This window comes from Oncorhynchus gorbuscha, linkage group LG05 (genome assembly GCF_021184085.1).
Source record: "Oncorhynchus gorbuscha isolate QuinsamMale2020 ecotype Even-year linkage group LG05, OgorEven_v1.0, whole genome shotgun sequence".
Lineage (NCBI taxonomy): Eukaryota > Metazoa > Chordata > Actinopteri > Salmoniformes > Salmonidae > Oncorhynchus > Oncorhynchus gorbuscha.
Window position 1 is genome coordinate 70,870,154 of NC_060177.1, and position 15,462 is coordinate 70,885,615.

The 15,462-nt window shown below is 47.2% G+C and overlaps 1 protein-coding gene across 1 annotated transcript in view; it reads right to left on the bottom strand.

Annotated features, from left to right (window-relative positions):
* Positions 1 to 15,462, bottom strand: part of LOC124034924 (histone-lysine N-methyltransferase NSD3-like) — a 35,075-nt gene that overhangs the window by 7,234 nt on the left and 12,379 nt on the right. Inside the window, exons 5-22 of the mRNA XM_046348319.1 lie at positions 13,548 to 14,171; positions 13,290 to 13,431; positions 13,000 to 13,100; positions 12,812 to 12,857; positions 12,558 to 12,688; positions 12,352 to 12,477; positions 11,934 to 12,060; positions 11,309 to 11,512; positions 11,007 to 11,186; positions 10,038 to 10,184; positions 7,644 to 7,800; positions 7,161 to 7,363; positions 6,882 to 6,994; positions 4,682 to 4,828; positions 4,482 to 4,604; positions 4,056 to 4,172; positions 3,597 to 3,738; positions 2,940 to 3,046 (exon numbers count right to left, since the gene is read on the bottom strand). Of these exons, the coding sequence (XP_046204275.1) occupies positions 2,940 to 3,046; positions 3,597 to 3,738; positions 4,056 to 4,172; positions 4,482 to 4,604; positions 4,682 to 4,828; positions 6,882 to 6,994; positions 7,161 to 7,363; positions 7,644 to 7,800; positions 10,038 to 10,184; positions 11,007 to 11,186; positions 11,309 to 11,512; positions 11,934 to 12,060; positions 12,352 to 12,477; positions 12,558 to 12,688; positions 12,812 to 12,857; positions 13,000 to 13,100; positions 13,290 to 13,431; positions 13,548 to 14,171 (2,937 nt within the window). The remainder of the gene's footprint in view (positions 1 to 2,939; positions 3,047 to 3,596; positions 3,739 to 4,055; positions 4,173 to 4,481; positions 4,605 to 4,681; positions 4,829 to 6,881; positions 6,995 to 7,160; positions 7,364 to 7,643; positions 7,801 to 10,037; positions 10,185 to 11,006; positions 11,187 to 11,308; positions 11,513 to 11,933; positions 12,061 to 12,351; positions 12,478 to 12,557; positions 12,689 to 12,811; positions 12,858 to 12,999; positions 13,101 to 13,289; positions 13,432 to 13,547; positions 14,172 to 15,462) is intronic.

Consider the following 15,462-nt stretch of genomic DNA (forward strand, 5'->3'; position numbering starts at 1 on the left):
TTCTGACGGGCCGCCCCCCAGGTGGTGAAAGTAGGAAACAACATCTCCACCCCGCTGATCCTCAACACTGGTGCCGCACAAGGGTACGTTCTGAGCCCTCTCCTGTACTCCCTGTTCACCCACGACTGCATGGCTACGCACGCCTCCAACTCAATCATCAAGTTTGCAGACGGCACTACAGTGGTAGGCTTGATTACCAACAACGACGAGACGGCCTACAGGGAGGAGGTGAGGGCCCTCGGAGTGTGGTGTCAGGAAAATAACCTCTCACTCAACGTCATCATCTCCTTTGTTTTGTTCGTGGACTTCAGGAAACAGCAGAGGGAGCACCACCCTATCCACATTGATGGTACAGTAGTGGAGAAGGTGGAAAGTTAAGTTCCTGGGCGTACACATCACAGACAATCTGAAATGGTGCACCCACACAGACAGTGTGGTGAAGGCGCAACAGCGCCTCTTCAACCTCAGAAGGCTAAAAAAATGTGGCTTGTCACCCAAAACACTGACAAACTTTTACAGATGCACAATCGAGAACATCCTGTCTGGCTGTATCACCGCCTGCTATGGCAACTGCACCGCGCTCAACAGCAAGGCTCTCCAGAGGGTAGTGCGGTCTGCACAATGCATCACTGGGGGCAAACTATCTACAGTACCCGATGTCACAGGAAGGCCAAAAGGATCATCAAGGACAACAACCACCCGAGCCACTGCCTGTTCATCCCGCTATCATCCAGAAGGCGAGGTCAGTACAGGTGCATCAAAGCAGGGACCAAGAGACTGAAAAACAGCTTCGATCTCAAGGTCATCAGACTGTTAAACAGCCATCACTAACATTGAGAGGCTGCTGCCAACATACAGACTCAAATCTCTGGCCACTTTAATAAACGGATTTAATAAATGTATCACTAGTCACTTTAAATATAGCCACTTTAATAATGTTTACATCCTACATTACTCACGTCATATGTACAGTGGGGCAAAAAAGTATTTAGTCAGCCACCAATTGTGCAAGTTCTCCCACTTAAAAAGATGAGGCCTGTAATTGTCATCATAGGTACACTTCAACTATGACAGACAAAATGAGGAAAAAAATCCAGAAAATCACATTGTAGGATTTTTAATGAATTTATTTGCAAATTATGGTGGAAAATAAGTATTTGGTCAATAACAAAAGTTTATCAATACTTTGTGATTTGATTTGATTTACTTTGTTATATACCCTTTATTGGCAATGACAGAGGTCAAACATTTTCTGTAAGTCTTCACAAGGTTTTCACACACTGTTGCTGGTATTTTGGCCCATTCCTCCATGCAGATCTCTAGAGCAGTGATGTTTTGGGGCTGTTGCTGGGAAACACGGACTTTCAACCCCCCTCCAAAGATTTTCTATGGGGTTGAGATCTGGAGACTGGCTAGGCCACTCCAGGACCTTGAAATGCTTCTTACAAAGCCACTCCTTCGTTGCCCGGGCGGTGTGTTTGGGATCATTGTCATGCTGAAAGACCCAGCCACGTTTCATCTTCAATGCCCTTGCGGATGGAAGGAGGTTTCCACTCAAAATCTCACGATACATGGCTCCATTCATTCTTTCCATTACACGGATCAGTCATCCTGGTCCCTTTGCAGAAAAACATCCCCAAAGCATGATGTTTCCACCCCCATACTTCACAGTAGGTATGGTGTTCTTTGGATGCAACTCAGCATTCTTTGTCCTCAAAACACGACGAGTTGAGTTTTTACCAAAAAGTTACATTTTGGTTTCATCTGACCATATGACATTCTCCCAATCTTCTTCTGGGTCATCCAAATGCTCTCTAGCAAACTTTAGATGGTCCTGGACATGTACTGGCTTAAGCAGGGGGACACGTCTGGCACTGCAGGATTTGAGTCCCTGGCGTAGTGTGTTACTGATGATAGGCTTTGTTACTTTGGTCCCAGCTCTCTGCAGGTCATTCACTAGGTCCCCCGGTGTGGTTCTGGGATTTTTGCTCACCGTTCTTGTGATCATTTTGACCCCACGGGGTGAGATCTTGCGTGGAGCCCCAGATCGAGGGAGATAATTAGTGGTCTTGTATGTCTTCCATTTCCTAATAATTGCTCCCACAGTTGATTTCTTCAAACCAAGCTGCTTACCTATTGCAGATTCAGTCTTCCCAGCCTGGTGCAGGTCTACAATTTTGTTTCTGGTGTCCTTTGACAGCTCTTTGGTCTTGGCCATAGTGGAGTTTGGAGTGTGACTGTTTGAGATTGTGGACAGGTATCTTTTATACTGATAACAAGTTCAAACAGGTGCCATTAATACAGGTAACGAGTGGAGGACAGAGGAGCCTCTTAAAGAAGGTATGTGAGAGCCAGAAATCTTGTTTGTTTGTAGGTGACCAAATACTTATTTTCCACCATAATTTGCAAATAAATTCATTAAAAATCCTACAATGTGATTTTCTGGATTTTTTTTCTTCTCATTTTGTCTGTCATAGTTGAAGTGTACCTATGATGAAAATTACAGGCCTCGCTCATCTTTTTAAGTGGGAGAACTTGCACAATTGGTGGCTGACTAAATACTTTTTTGCCCCACTGTATATACTGTACTCTATACCAACTATATCTTGCCTATGCCGCACAGCCATCGCTCATCCATTTATTTGTATGTACATTCTTATTCATCCCTTTACATTTGTGTGTATAACGTAGTCGTTGTGAATTTGTTAGATTACTTGTTAAATATTACTGCACTGTCGGAACTAGAAGCACAAGCATTTCACTACACTCGCATTAACATCTGCTAACCATGTGTATGTGACCAATAAGATTTTATTTGATTTCGACAACATGGCAGACAAACCATGGACAGAAGGGATCTGCTGAGGTGAGACATCAGTAACATGTTACTTGATTCCTACATGATGCAGTCATAATGAGAATGTGGGTGTGTCTCGTACCGTAGGCCGCACCCCCAGGAAGCCAGAGCAGTTCTCAGCACCACAGTGGCACGACGACCTTCTGTTACCCATAAGGTCCAGATTATAGTTAAACGTCAGCTCAGTGCCTACAGAAAACACACACAGACGATTATAGTTAAACGTCAGCTCAGTGCCTACAGAAAACACACACAGACGATTATAGTTAAACGTCAGCTCAGTGCCTACAGAAAACACACAGACGATTATAGTTAAACGTCAGCTCAGTGCCTACAGAAACCACACACAGACGATTATAGTTAAACGTCAGCTCAGTGCCTACAGAAAACACACACAGACGATTATAGTTAAACGTCAGCTCAGTGCCTACAGAAAACACACACAGACGATTATAGTTAAACGTCAGCTCAGTGCCTGCAGAAAACACACAGACGATTATAGTTAAACGCCAGCTCAGTGCCTACAGAAAACACACACAGACGATTATAGTTAAACGTCAGCTCAGTGCCTGCAGAAAACACACACAGACGATTATAGTTAAACGCCAGCTCAGTGCCTACAGAAAACACACACAGACGATTATAGTTAAACGTCAGCTCAATGCCTGCAGGAGACAGGACATCGATCAGAGAGATCAAACAACAAAGATACAGAACGTGTGTGTGCTGCTCTCCTCACCAGCCTCCATGTCACACAGGGTGAAGAGGCCTATGCGTATGTCTCCGTTGACAGTCCATTTCTGTGTCTCACAGTTGGGGCTGCAGCTGTGGTTAATGAAGCGAGAGGAGTTCCCTTTGGGCCCGGCATCTATCACCCGGTCCTGAAGCACACACACACACACACACACACACACACACACACACACACACACACACACACACACACACACACACACACACACACACACACACACACACACACACACACACACACACACACACACACACACACACACACACACACACACACACACACACACACACAGTTAGACCCCCCCACACAGTCAAGAGACGCACACTACTGAACAGCGAGAGAGACAGATTCATACACATACTATGTATTACCAGTCATGAGGTGAAGGTGTCAATTAAAGGAGCCCATTTCAGACTACTGGGACAAAGTCTAAAATGTAATTACCTTGGTGAGAGTGAGCATGTAGAAGTCGGTCACGTGGTTCTCATGAGCGCGTTTGATTCGCTGCTGGCACTCCTCTGAATCTATCACCTCTCCCACATACTCTGTCACAAAATCTCCCTACGGAAGAGGCACAGAGCACATACAAAACACAATACACATCAATACTTACAACAAAGCACACCTGTGGTGTTATTAATAATCATCTCTGATCTACACATACACAGGCTCGGTTCCATGTTGGCCTTTAGCCCCGTTCCCTAAGCCCTCAGCCTGTTCACAGATCTGAAAGGTTTGGATAGGTTCAAACAATATGACAGGCTAGGTGGAACCCTCACAATGATGCTAAGGACACCTAAACGGTTAGGGTCTAGGGATAGAAACAGAACCAGGTCCCACACTACGTCCACCCCAGTGGCCCTCACTCACCTTCCTGAGGGCCTGGTTGGTCTTGAGGCCCCAGCCGCAACCCTCTGTCTTAATGACCTCTGTCTCAGAGTACAGACGCTTCGAGAAGCATTGGTTCTCACAGCTATCACCTGCTGGACACACCTAGGACAGGAAAACAGGGCTGAATAGGGCTGCACACGCAAACACACACACACAAACACACACACACACACACCAACCTGTGAGTGACACTCATACTGCAGCATGCGGTTGAGACATTGGGAGTCCAGGCTGCAGGGGTGTTGGTCTGTGGGTTTACAGTTGCATCGTGGGATTTCTGACAGGTCGGCTATGTGCACCTGCACCTTTCCCACTGGCTTGTTGGACTGAGAGAGACATGACAACAATGTCACAAATATAAAGAGGTCTCATTCAGCTCAATCCATTTTGTTCTGCAAAGCAAGACTTTATATGGCAGAAGATTTGTAGGGCAGGGGATGTGTTTGTAGGGCAGGGGATGTGTTTGTAGGGCAGGGGATGTGTTTGTAGGGCAGGGGATGTGTTTGTAGGGCAGGGGATGTGTTTGTAGGGCAGGGGATGTGTTTGTAAGGCAGGGGATGTGTTTGTAAGGCAGGGGATGTGTTTGTAAGGCAGGGGATGTGTTTGTAGGGCAGGGGATGTGTTTGTAAGGCAGGGGATGTGTGTGTAAGGCAGGGGATGTGTTTGTAGGGCAGGGGATGTGTTTGTAAGGCAGGGGATGTGTTTGTAAGGCAGGGGATGTGTTTGTAGGGCAGGGGATGTGTTTGTAAGGCAGGGGATGTGTTTGCAGGGCAGGGGATGTGTTTGTAAGGCAGGGGATGTGTTTGCAGGGCAGGGGATGTGTTTGTAGGGCAGGGGATGTGTTTGTAGGGCAGGGGATGTGTTTGTAAGGCAGGGGATGTGTTTGTAAGGCAGGGGATGTGTTTGTAAGGCAGGGGATGTGTTTGTAAGGCAGGGGATGTGTTTGTAGGGCAGGGGATGTGTTTGTAAGGCAGGGGATGTGTTTGTAAGGCAGGGGATGTGTTTGTAGGGCAGGGGATGTGTTTGTAGGGCAGGGGATGTGTTTGTAAGGCAGGGGATGTGTTTGTAAGGCAGGGGATGTGTTTGTAAGGCAGGGGATGTGTTTGTAAGGCAGGGGATGTGTTTGTAGGGCAGGGGATGTGTTTGTAGGGCAGGGGATGTGTTTGTAAGGCAGGGGATGTGTTTGTAAGGCAGGGGATGTGTTTGTAAGGCAGGGGATGTGTTTGTAAGGCAGGGGATGTGTTTGTAAGGCAGGGGATGTGTTTGTAAGGCAGGGGATGTGTTTGTAGGGCAGGGGATGTGTTTGTAAGGCAGGGGATGTGTTTGTAGGGCAGGGGATGTGTTTGTAAGGCAGGGGATGTGTTTGTAAGGCAGGGGATGTGTTTGCAGGGCAGGGGATGTGTTTGTAAGGCAGGGGATGTGTTTGCAGGGCAGGGGATGTGTTTGTAGGGCAGGGGATGTGTTTGTAGGGCAGGGGATGTGTTTGTAAGGCAGGGGATGTGTTTGTAGGGCAGGGGATGTGTTTGTAGGGCAGGGGATGTGTTTGTAGGGCAGGGGATGTGTTTGTAGGGCAGGGGATGTGTTTGTAAGGCAGGGGATGTGTTTGTAAGGCAGGGGATGTGTTTGTAAGGCAGGGGATGTGTTTGTAGGGCAGGGGATGTGTTTGTAAGGCAGGGGATGTGTTTGCAGGGCAGGGGATGTGTTTGTAAGGCAGGGGATGTGTTTGCAGGGCAGGGGATGTGTTTGTAGGGCAGGGGATGTGTTTGTAGGGCAGGGGATGTGTTTGTAAGGCAGGGGATGTGTTTGTAAGGCAGGGGATGTGTTTGTAGGGCAGGGGATGTGTTTGTAGGGCAGGGGATGTGTTTGTAGGGCAGGGGATGTGTTTGTAAGGCAGGGGATGTGTTTGTAAGGCAGGGGATGTGTTTGTAGGGCAGGGGATGTGTTTGTAAGGCAGGGGATGTGTTTGCAGGGCAGGGGATGTGTTTGTAAGGCAGGGGATGTGTTTGCAGGGCAGGGGATGTGTTTGTAGGGCAGGGGATGTGTTTGTAGGGCAGGGGATGTGTTTGTAAGGCAGGGGATGTGTTTGTAGGGCAGGGGATGTGTTCGTAAGGCAGGGGATGTGTTTGTAAGGCAGGGGATGTGTTTGTAGGGCAGGGGATGTGTTTGTAGGGCAGGGGTGTATCACAGGAGGTTGGTGGCACCTTAATTGGGGAAGACGAGCTCGTGGTTGTGGCTGGAGCGGAATCAGAGGAATGACATCAAATAGATCATACACATGGTTTGATGCAATTCCATTTGCTCCGTTCCAGCCATTATTATGAGCCGTCCTCCCCTCAGCAGCCTCCACTGGGGTGTATATAGTATGACTGGATATATTACCTTGATGAACTTGTATGGTGAGGGTTTGCGTGAGTTGCGTTCCTGCTCCAGGGCCTCCCTGCTCTCCCTCTGAGCCTTGAGCTCCTGGAACCTGCGAGCAGCCTCCTCCAGAGCTGACACACACAGAAGGGATGGAATTACACTGTGCCTGTCTCACACACTCAGGGTCAAGGCATTATCATTTCACTCAAGAACCAATAGTCCATTTCATAGTTTCCCTTGATGATTCCCAATCTATTGTAGCACAGGGCACAGAGTACAGAGCCAAGGTGGCCTCACCTTTCTTGAAGGTCTTGTTGATGTTGATTTGGCCAGTGACAGGGGTTTTGTCATTCTCCACGTAGGGGAACACACGGCCCTGGTTGATCCAGTAGTAGTCATGGGAACCAAAGAAGAAGACGGGGAATTCTCCGATGTCGTGACGGAGCGTCTGGATGTTGGGAGGCACCAGGCGAGGGTTACAGATCTCCGCTGGCCACCACCTGATGGGGACAGACAGGGGACAGCATGGAACATCGGGAAAGAAAGAATGTTACCAGTCCAGAAGTTACAGCTAGCTATGAGTGGTGGGGTGGGGGGGTGCAAAGTACAGCCCGCTGGGCACTTCAATCTGGCCCGCGAGACATTAATACCAATTTCTTTTTTTGCCTTTTTTTCTGCCCAATTTCATGGTATCCAATTAGTAGTTACAGTTTTGTCTCATCGCTGCAACTCCCATACGGACTCGGGAGAGGCGAAGGTCGAAGAGCTCATGCTGCTAACCTGTAGTTTCCCAGTTTGACCCAGACGATCTGTTTGTAGTGGGGTTTCTTTCCTGCCCTACACTCCCTGCACGACCACGCCCCCTCTGGCATCTCCATCTCCAAACACTCTGGGTGGAACGACGCCGGGCACAATGCACAGCACAGCAGCTTCTCTCCTGCAGGTGTGTGTATGTGTAGAGAGAGAAAAGAGTAGCACAGGGTTAGGGAATGTACTTCCACACCTGGACACTAGGGGCCACCACACTCTAAGCCTCATCCTTAGGCATGCCAGTCATTCAACCACTTCACTTTACACTGTGAGCAATGCTTTGCCCAAGTAAGTAATTTAGTAATCCAGAGAAATAGGTGGAGCCATTGTGACATTGCATCCGCTCGTTTCATGTGTATGAGAAGTGGCTAAGGATAGATATCTCTTGAGTCTTTCCCAAACGAGTCACATTGTTCGAAATGATTCTAACTCCCACAATATAATAAAGATTGCTTTATGTAGATGAAAACTATGCTGTTGTGGACACCATTTTGATAAGCGAAAGCAGTGTTGACATTGCTCTGGTCCTCTGCTTTTACCTCAGCAGTCAGTCATTGATGGTGTAATGGAATGTCTGACAGGCAGGTTTAGAGTACAAGGCCCATTGTACAATCACAACACATGCTATAGCACCCATGATAATAATACATCTGTAAATAAACCATAAATCACAAACAAACTATTACCAAAACAACAGAACGGCACAAAGCTGCCATGCACTCCTGCTTGTAAAGGGGGATGATTCACTTCCCTGCACCACTGTACTCCACATAGTCTTGGATGGAATCTCATTTAAACCGCATGTGGATGTTTTAAACGTCAAATGGGTAATATCGTTGATGAGTAATAATCACATTATATGTCAACTAGAAGGAAGATTGTCAGCATTTTATTCAAACATTGATTTCTTCATCAAATTGATGTGCTTGTGAGGAATGGTATAACTGCTATGAGCTATAATCTATCACAATCAATATTTATTGGAATAATTAACTCCTTAACAAAGCAATACCTCAAAATGAGACAGCAAACATCCAAGACAGATCGCAGTAAAGTGAGAGCAGCAGATAAATGAGGGACAATTATTTTCATTCAAAAACAGAACTTAGCAGTCATCAAAATAACTCCATTAGATTTAGTCTTTCAGATGAAGACAGGATCAAAGTGCTAAAGCAAAGAGGTTGTGTTCCTTCAGCAGCAACAAGCCCTCAGACAGACAGGATGTAAAATAACTGTGTTTGTGACTTCAGCAACAACAAGCCCTCAGACAGACAGGATGTAAAATAACTGTGTTTGTGACTTCAGCAGCAACAAGCCCTCAGACAGACAGGATGTAAAATAACTGTGTTTGTGACTTCAGCAGCAACAAGCCCTCAGACAGACAGGATGTAAAATAACTGTGTTTGTGACTTCAGCAGCAACAAGCCCCCAGACAGACAGGATGTAAATTAACTGTGTTTGTGACTTCAGCAGCAACAAGCCCTCAGACAGACAGGGCGTAAAATAACTGTGTTTGTGACTTCCGCAGCAACAAGCCCTCAGACAGACAGGGTGTAAAATAACTGTTTGTGACTTCAGCAGCAACAAGCCCTCAGACAGACAGGATGTAAAATAACTGTGTTTGTGACTTCAGCAGCAATAAGCCCTCAGACAGACAGGGCGTAAAATAACTGTTTGTGACTTCAGCAGCAATAAGCCCTCAGACAGACAGGGCGTAAAATAACTGTTTGTGACTTCAGCAGCAACAAGCCCTCAGACAGACAGGGCGTAAAATAACTGTGTTTGTGACTTCAGCAGCAATAATCCCTCAGACAGACAGGGCGTAAAATAACTGTGTTTGTGACTTCAGCAGCAATAAGCCCTCAGACAGACAGGGCGTAAAATAACTGTGTTTGTGACTTCAGCAGCAACAAGCCCTCAGACAGACAGGGCGTAAAATAACTGACTTCAGCAGCAACAAGCCCCTTACAGGACATACAATAACCCAGTGAGACAGGTCATCACCCTTCCCAATGATGATGATGAAATGGGATGATGTCATGTTACAGTGTGCTATGGTCTGCTTGTACAGATTCTATTTTGGGTTTGTGTGTCCCATTCCATCGTTTCACAGAGACGAGCTTAATGTCTATAACACTTTGTTAACGTGGTTCCTGTTGAACCGGTGCATGTTAGGCTCCCTGACAGGTTACTTAAGCCCTGTTGTAACATTAATAGCAGCAGATTGTCTGTTCACACTTTAGAGGCAGAACCAAGCAATAAAGAGGAATAACAAATCAAATGTGGGAAGTCTAGACACATTGAAAACACACATACACACGCACCAGTAGGAAAAGGAGAGAGAGAGTAAAACAGTTCTGTTACCTTTCCCAATATTCTTTTTGGTAGCTGTCCAAGAAGAGGGAATCATAGGTAATTTCAACTCAGCACGATTTGACTCAGTCAGAAGGTAGTGGGACTTATAGGCATATGAACTTAATATGATGTCAGTAAGGTCCTGCACTAACAGTCCTACACAAGACACACAGGAAGAGATGGGGTGAGCCGCAATCAGACTACAGTACCCATGATTCCACAGGAAAGAAAGAACACATACGCTGTTAGAACACATAAACGAGAGAAAAAAACTGAGTAATAAGTTAAATGAAAGAGTCGTCCAAACAGAATACTGTAGATATACAGTGCACTTCGCTTATAAGAAATTGAGAATCAACTGCTTTTAGTAACCATGGGGACAAATGTCACTACTACATTCACAAACAGGCAAATGCATCATAAGTGAAGGCTCAATGACATTTTTTCCAAACACAGACAGAGCTCAGTGGACCAGTACTCTCCTCCTCCTGCTGCTGCGGTGGTGTATCTGAGCTCAGCTAAGCCTCTGTGGTCTCAGCGAGAGCATCACACATCAATTATCTCTATGGGAATAAATAAAGTGTTATAGAGTTGAATGATTAGAGAAGACTAGATTAGAGGGGATCAGATTCAGAGAGAGAGACAGAGGGTCACAATTGGCAGGCCATGATCACAGGAACCAACATGAATAGAAGCTCTGGCTAACTCTGAGAGGAACAAAAGGAGTTGGTTAAGTTGTAGCTATGGCTCTATTCACTCAAACGCTTGCCTAAGGGGCAGGACAAAGCAACATCCCTCCCCCTGCTGTCCTCCAGAGGGGCTGAATCTGGAAGCTTCCCTTAAAGAGACAGTGGGTCAGGGGCCCTGGTCAATAGTAATGGACTATATAGCGAATAGGATGCCATTTGGGACACAGAAAAAGGTGAGTGAGTCAGGGTGGGTACCCCTACAGGAGGTCTAAAGTGAGAGAGATCTTACCTCGGGCACAGAGGAAGCACCAGGTCACATTGACGGGTGAGGAGAGGAGGCCGTTCCTCTTGGTGATGCCATGGCTGCTGCAGATCATGATGTGGTGGGTGAGGACCACACTGCCCGCTGCAACGCAGCTGTCCCCTGTGTGGTACGCCACCGGGCAGCGCAGACAACGCATCATATGTCCTAGGGAGGGGGGAGGAAGGGAGGGAGAGACTTTAACACCTACAGTATTTGAGAGAGCATTTTAAAAGCCTAACGTGGCTTCCGTTCCTCTCCTTCATCTAGACCAGTGTTCTGCCCCATACCTTTGGCAGCTTGGTGCAGGTCTCTCTCCAGGCAGCAGGTGGTGCAGGTATGTTGGGGGCAGTGGAACCCCCCGCCCGTACCACCCCCCACAGTACCAGGGAGTTTGTGCACACAGTCATCATGGTAATATCGCCCGCAGCCAACCACAGAGCAGCGCAACACCTCCCCTACCCCAGTCTTACAGCTGAAACACGAGTGAGAGCCTAGAGAGGAGGGAGGTGGCAAAGAGAGTGAGGGAGAGAGTGTATGTCAGAGACAAAGGGGTGAGATAGAGTTGAGTTCCAGTCGACTTTTCATTCCTCCATCAGAGAAATCTCTCAATGTCTGCACTAGGCTGCTGGGCTGAAATCACACAGAGATTTGTCTGTAGGGTCATTTGCATAATCAGTGCTTGAGCAGTATTTTCTCTGTTCACACTCATACTCATAGCTTCATTAGCATTCACAAAGTAGAAGGATGTGTCTTGGAATAATTTGAATAATCATGTCAGCCATTTCAGCCTAAATGAGACTGTAAAGATGAAAGGAGCAATCAAAGAGAACTTGTCTAATGGTTGTGCAGGTCAATTAATGATTAGGATGTAAATGCATAATGTATACGTTGTGACATCGTGTCATGTCTCACCGTTTCTACATTCCAGACAGGTAAATGTGCCCTCAGGTAGGAAGGTGAGGCCCAGGCACTCCAGATGGAATAGCCGACAGCAGTCCCCCTCACACGACACCAGACCCTCTCCATACACTTCACAGATCTACACACAGAGGAAGAGTTATCACCAATGGGGTATAAAACCTTTTTTTGTATCAGCTATTTAAAAAGACAGAGAGAGCAGAGAGGGAGAAAAGTAGGAAGAAAGACAGACAATATGACAAGAGGATGGGACAGGAGACCTCTTGGCCTACCGGCCATACAGTGTCCTTCTTGGCCTATCCGGCAGACAGTGTCCCTCTTGGCCTACCTGGCAGACAGTGTCTCTCTTGGCCTACCTGGCAGACAGTGTCTCTCTTGGCCTACCTGGCAGACAGTGTCTCTCTTGGCCTACCTGGCAGACAGTGTCTCTCTTAGCTGTGCTGCTTCCTTGTCTGGACAGACTGGAGTCCACTGACTGGCTGTCTGACGCGTCGGCATCTACTGCTGCTGGGCTGTCCAAACTCTTCCCAAACAGACTCTACATAGGAGAGAGAGAGCATGAGTGAGTGAGTGTGTGTATCTGTCTGTGTGTGTGTGTGCGTGTGTGTGTCTGTTTACCTGGGGATCGTTGAGGCCTCTAGAGTCAGAGTCGGATGTGTCTCTGTACTGAGAGGAGGCCATCTCTACGTCTGTGGAGGCTCTGCTGCGTTTCTTCAGAGGCTTACAGGCATCCGAGATCTCACTGGCTCCTACACACCATACCACACGTTAACACACACCTCCACAACACTGCTTCCCCCAACAAGTTAAACAAAGCCAGTATGCTTAGAGCAGGATGGGAAAGAGAGTCATAGGACAGAGCTGGAGTCTACCTTTCTGTGAGCCTGTTCTCAGAGTGGTCTCAGGAGCCATCTCAGCCTGCAGGGAGACAAGAGAAAGCGAGAGAGGGATGTTGAAAATCTTTATATTGTATTGCAATCCTCCTCTAGAGAACAGAGTGAAAGAACATGCAACACTACAGAGGGGAACAGAACAGTAGGTGGTAGTAGCAGGTTGGTACCTGTTCCTTTTTGGTCTTCTTCTTGGGAACGGCCTCACAGCCTTTCTCTGACTCAGATCTGCTCCTCACTGACCTGCGCTGCTGCTTACGCTCCTGAGAACCTACAGGAATGAGACACCTGGTTAAACACCTGGTTAAAGGTCTGATCTGTGGGGAACATATTGGGGAACATATTCACACAAACACAATATTTCCATATTCCAGCAGCCATCACCAGAGGACCCAGAAAACATCCAAACACATGTGCATACACACGCATGCACAAACACTGCTGTAGAAGTGTTATGCACCTGGTGGGGTGCTGTGCTGAGACCCAGGAGAGGAGGTGTGCTGTGCTGCTTCCTGGTCACTTCTCTTCTCCTCCTTCACCTTTCTCTCCTCTCCCTCATCACCCTCTTCCTCTGGACTGGGTTCTGGCTTAACTCTACAGCCCTGCTGGGAAGAAAAAAAACTCCACTTAGAAATAAATGCTTCAATTCAGTTTAGAGCGACAACAACTTTTAACACCATTGTCAACTAGGATGTCTAGACAAATAGAGAGCACCCACCTCTGGTGAAAAAGATCCCAGGTCGGCCTGCCGGCCCTCTCCCTCCTCCCTCTCCACCTCTCTCTCCCTCTGTGGTGAGGGCAGGGACTTCCTCTGTAGCAGAGGCCACATTTGGTCACACTTGGTGATCTTTACATTCAGTTTCTTCATTGTGATGGAGAGAGGCAGCAGCTTCCTGGCAGCAGCTGTCTTCCAGGCCCGTACCGGGGCACAGGACTCCTGGGTTCCCCCTGCTTCAGACTGGGTCTTCCGGGCTGGGGGGATGGGCTGTCCAGGGTCCCCGCTCTGGTCCTTTTCTCCCTCCGGGATTTTGAGGTCAGCTGGGTTGTCTGCATTAGGAACACTACACTGCCTACGAGGCTGTCTTCTGGCTGGCTCCACCCGGTCTGGTGATGTCACTGCTCCTTCTTCTTTCTTACTGGTTGAGCTGGAGGAGCTTTGGGTGCGGCTGGCAGCCCTGACAGGGGTCTTCTTGGTGGGCGGGGGGGCGTTGGGGTCTGGGTCGACATAGATGAAGGTATAGTTGTCGATGCGTTCCTGCTGCGTCATCAGGAAGGCGTCCTCTGCATGGCCGACGCCCACCTCCCACTGAGCACGCTCTCTCTGGGGGAAGGGCTTCATCAGCTGACACACACACACACAATTTACATTACATTGCAATCATTTGGAAGATGCTCTTATCCAGTCAGTGCATTCAACTAAGTTTAGTAGGAAAAAACAACTACATATCAGAATGATTAAAAGTAGACTCTTCTTACATTACATTTGCAAAAGAATGTGGACACCTGTCTTTCGAACATCTCATTCCAAAATCATGGGCATTAATATGGAGTTGGTCCCCCCCTTTTCTGCTATAACAGCCTCCACTCTTCTGAAGGCTTTCCACTAGATGTTGGAACATTGCTGCGGGGACTTTCTTCCATTCAGTTACAAGAGCTTAAGTGAGGTCAGGCACTGATGTTGGACGATTAGGCCTGTCTCACAGTCGGTGTTCCAATTCATCCCAAAGGTGCTCGATGATGTTGAGGTCAGAGCTCTGTGCAGGCCAGTCAAGTTCTTCCACACCGATCTTGACAAATTATGTATTTTTGTTTATTAAACGGTAAGCAAAAACATTGAATTTGGTCATATGTGGAAATGTGCCTTGCGGAAAGTATTCAGACCCTATTTCCACATTTTGTTGTTACAGCCTTATTCTAAAATGGATTAAATCGTTTTTTCCCCTTATCAATCTACACACAATAACCGATAATGACAAAGCAAAAACGGGTTTTATTCAATGTTAGCAAATTTCTAAAAAAATTAATAAACTGAAATATCACATTTACATAAGTATTCAGACCCTTTACCCTTGACTTTGTTGAAGCACCCTTGGCAGCGATTACCACCTTGAGTCTTCTTCTAGGGTTACTCCAGAGATGTTCGATTGGGTACAAGTCCGCGTTCTGGCTGGGCCACTAAAGAACATTCAGAGACTTGTCCCGAAGCCACTCTTGTGTTGTCTTGGCTTTGTGCTTAGGGTCTTGACCTGTTGGAAGGTGAACCTTTGCCCCAGTTTGAGGTCCTAAGTGATCTTGAGCAGATTTTCAACAAGGATCTCTCTGTACTTCATCTTTCCTTCGATCCTGACTAGTCTCCCAGTTCTCTCATCTCCACAGAGGAACTCTGGAGCTCTGCCAAAGTAACCATCGGGTTCTTGGTCACCTCCCTGACCAATGCCATTCTCCCGATTGCTCAGATTGGCCGGGTGTCCAAGAGTCTTGGTGGTTCCAAACTTCTTCCATATAAGAATGATGGAGGCCACTGTGTTCTTGGGGTCCTTCAATGCTGCAGATTTGATTTACTTTACCCTTCCACAGATTTGTGTCGGAGCACTACGGACCATTTCTTCGACCTCATGGCTTAGTTTTTGCTC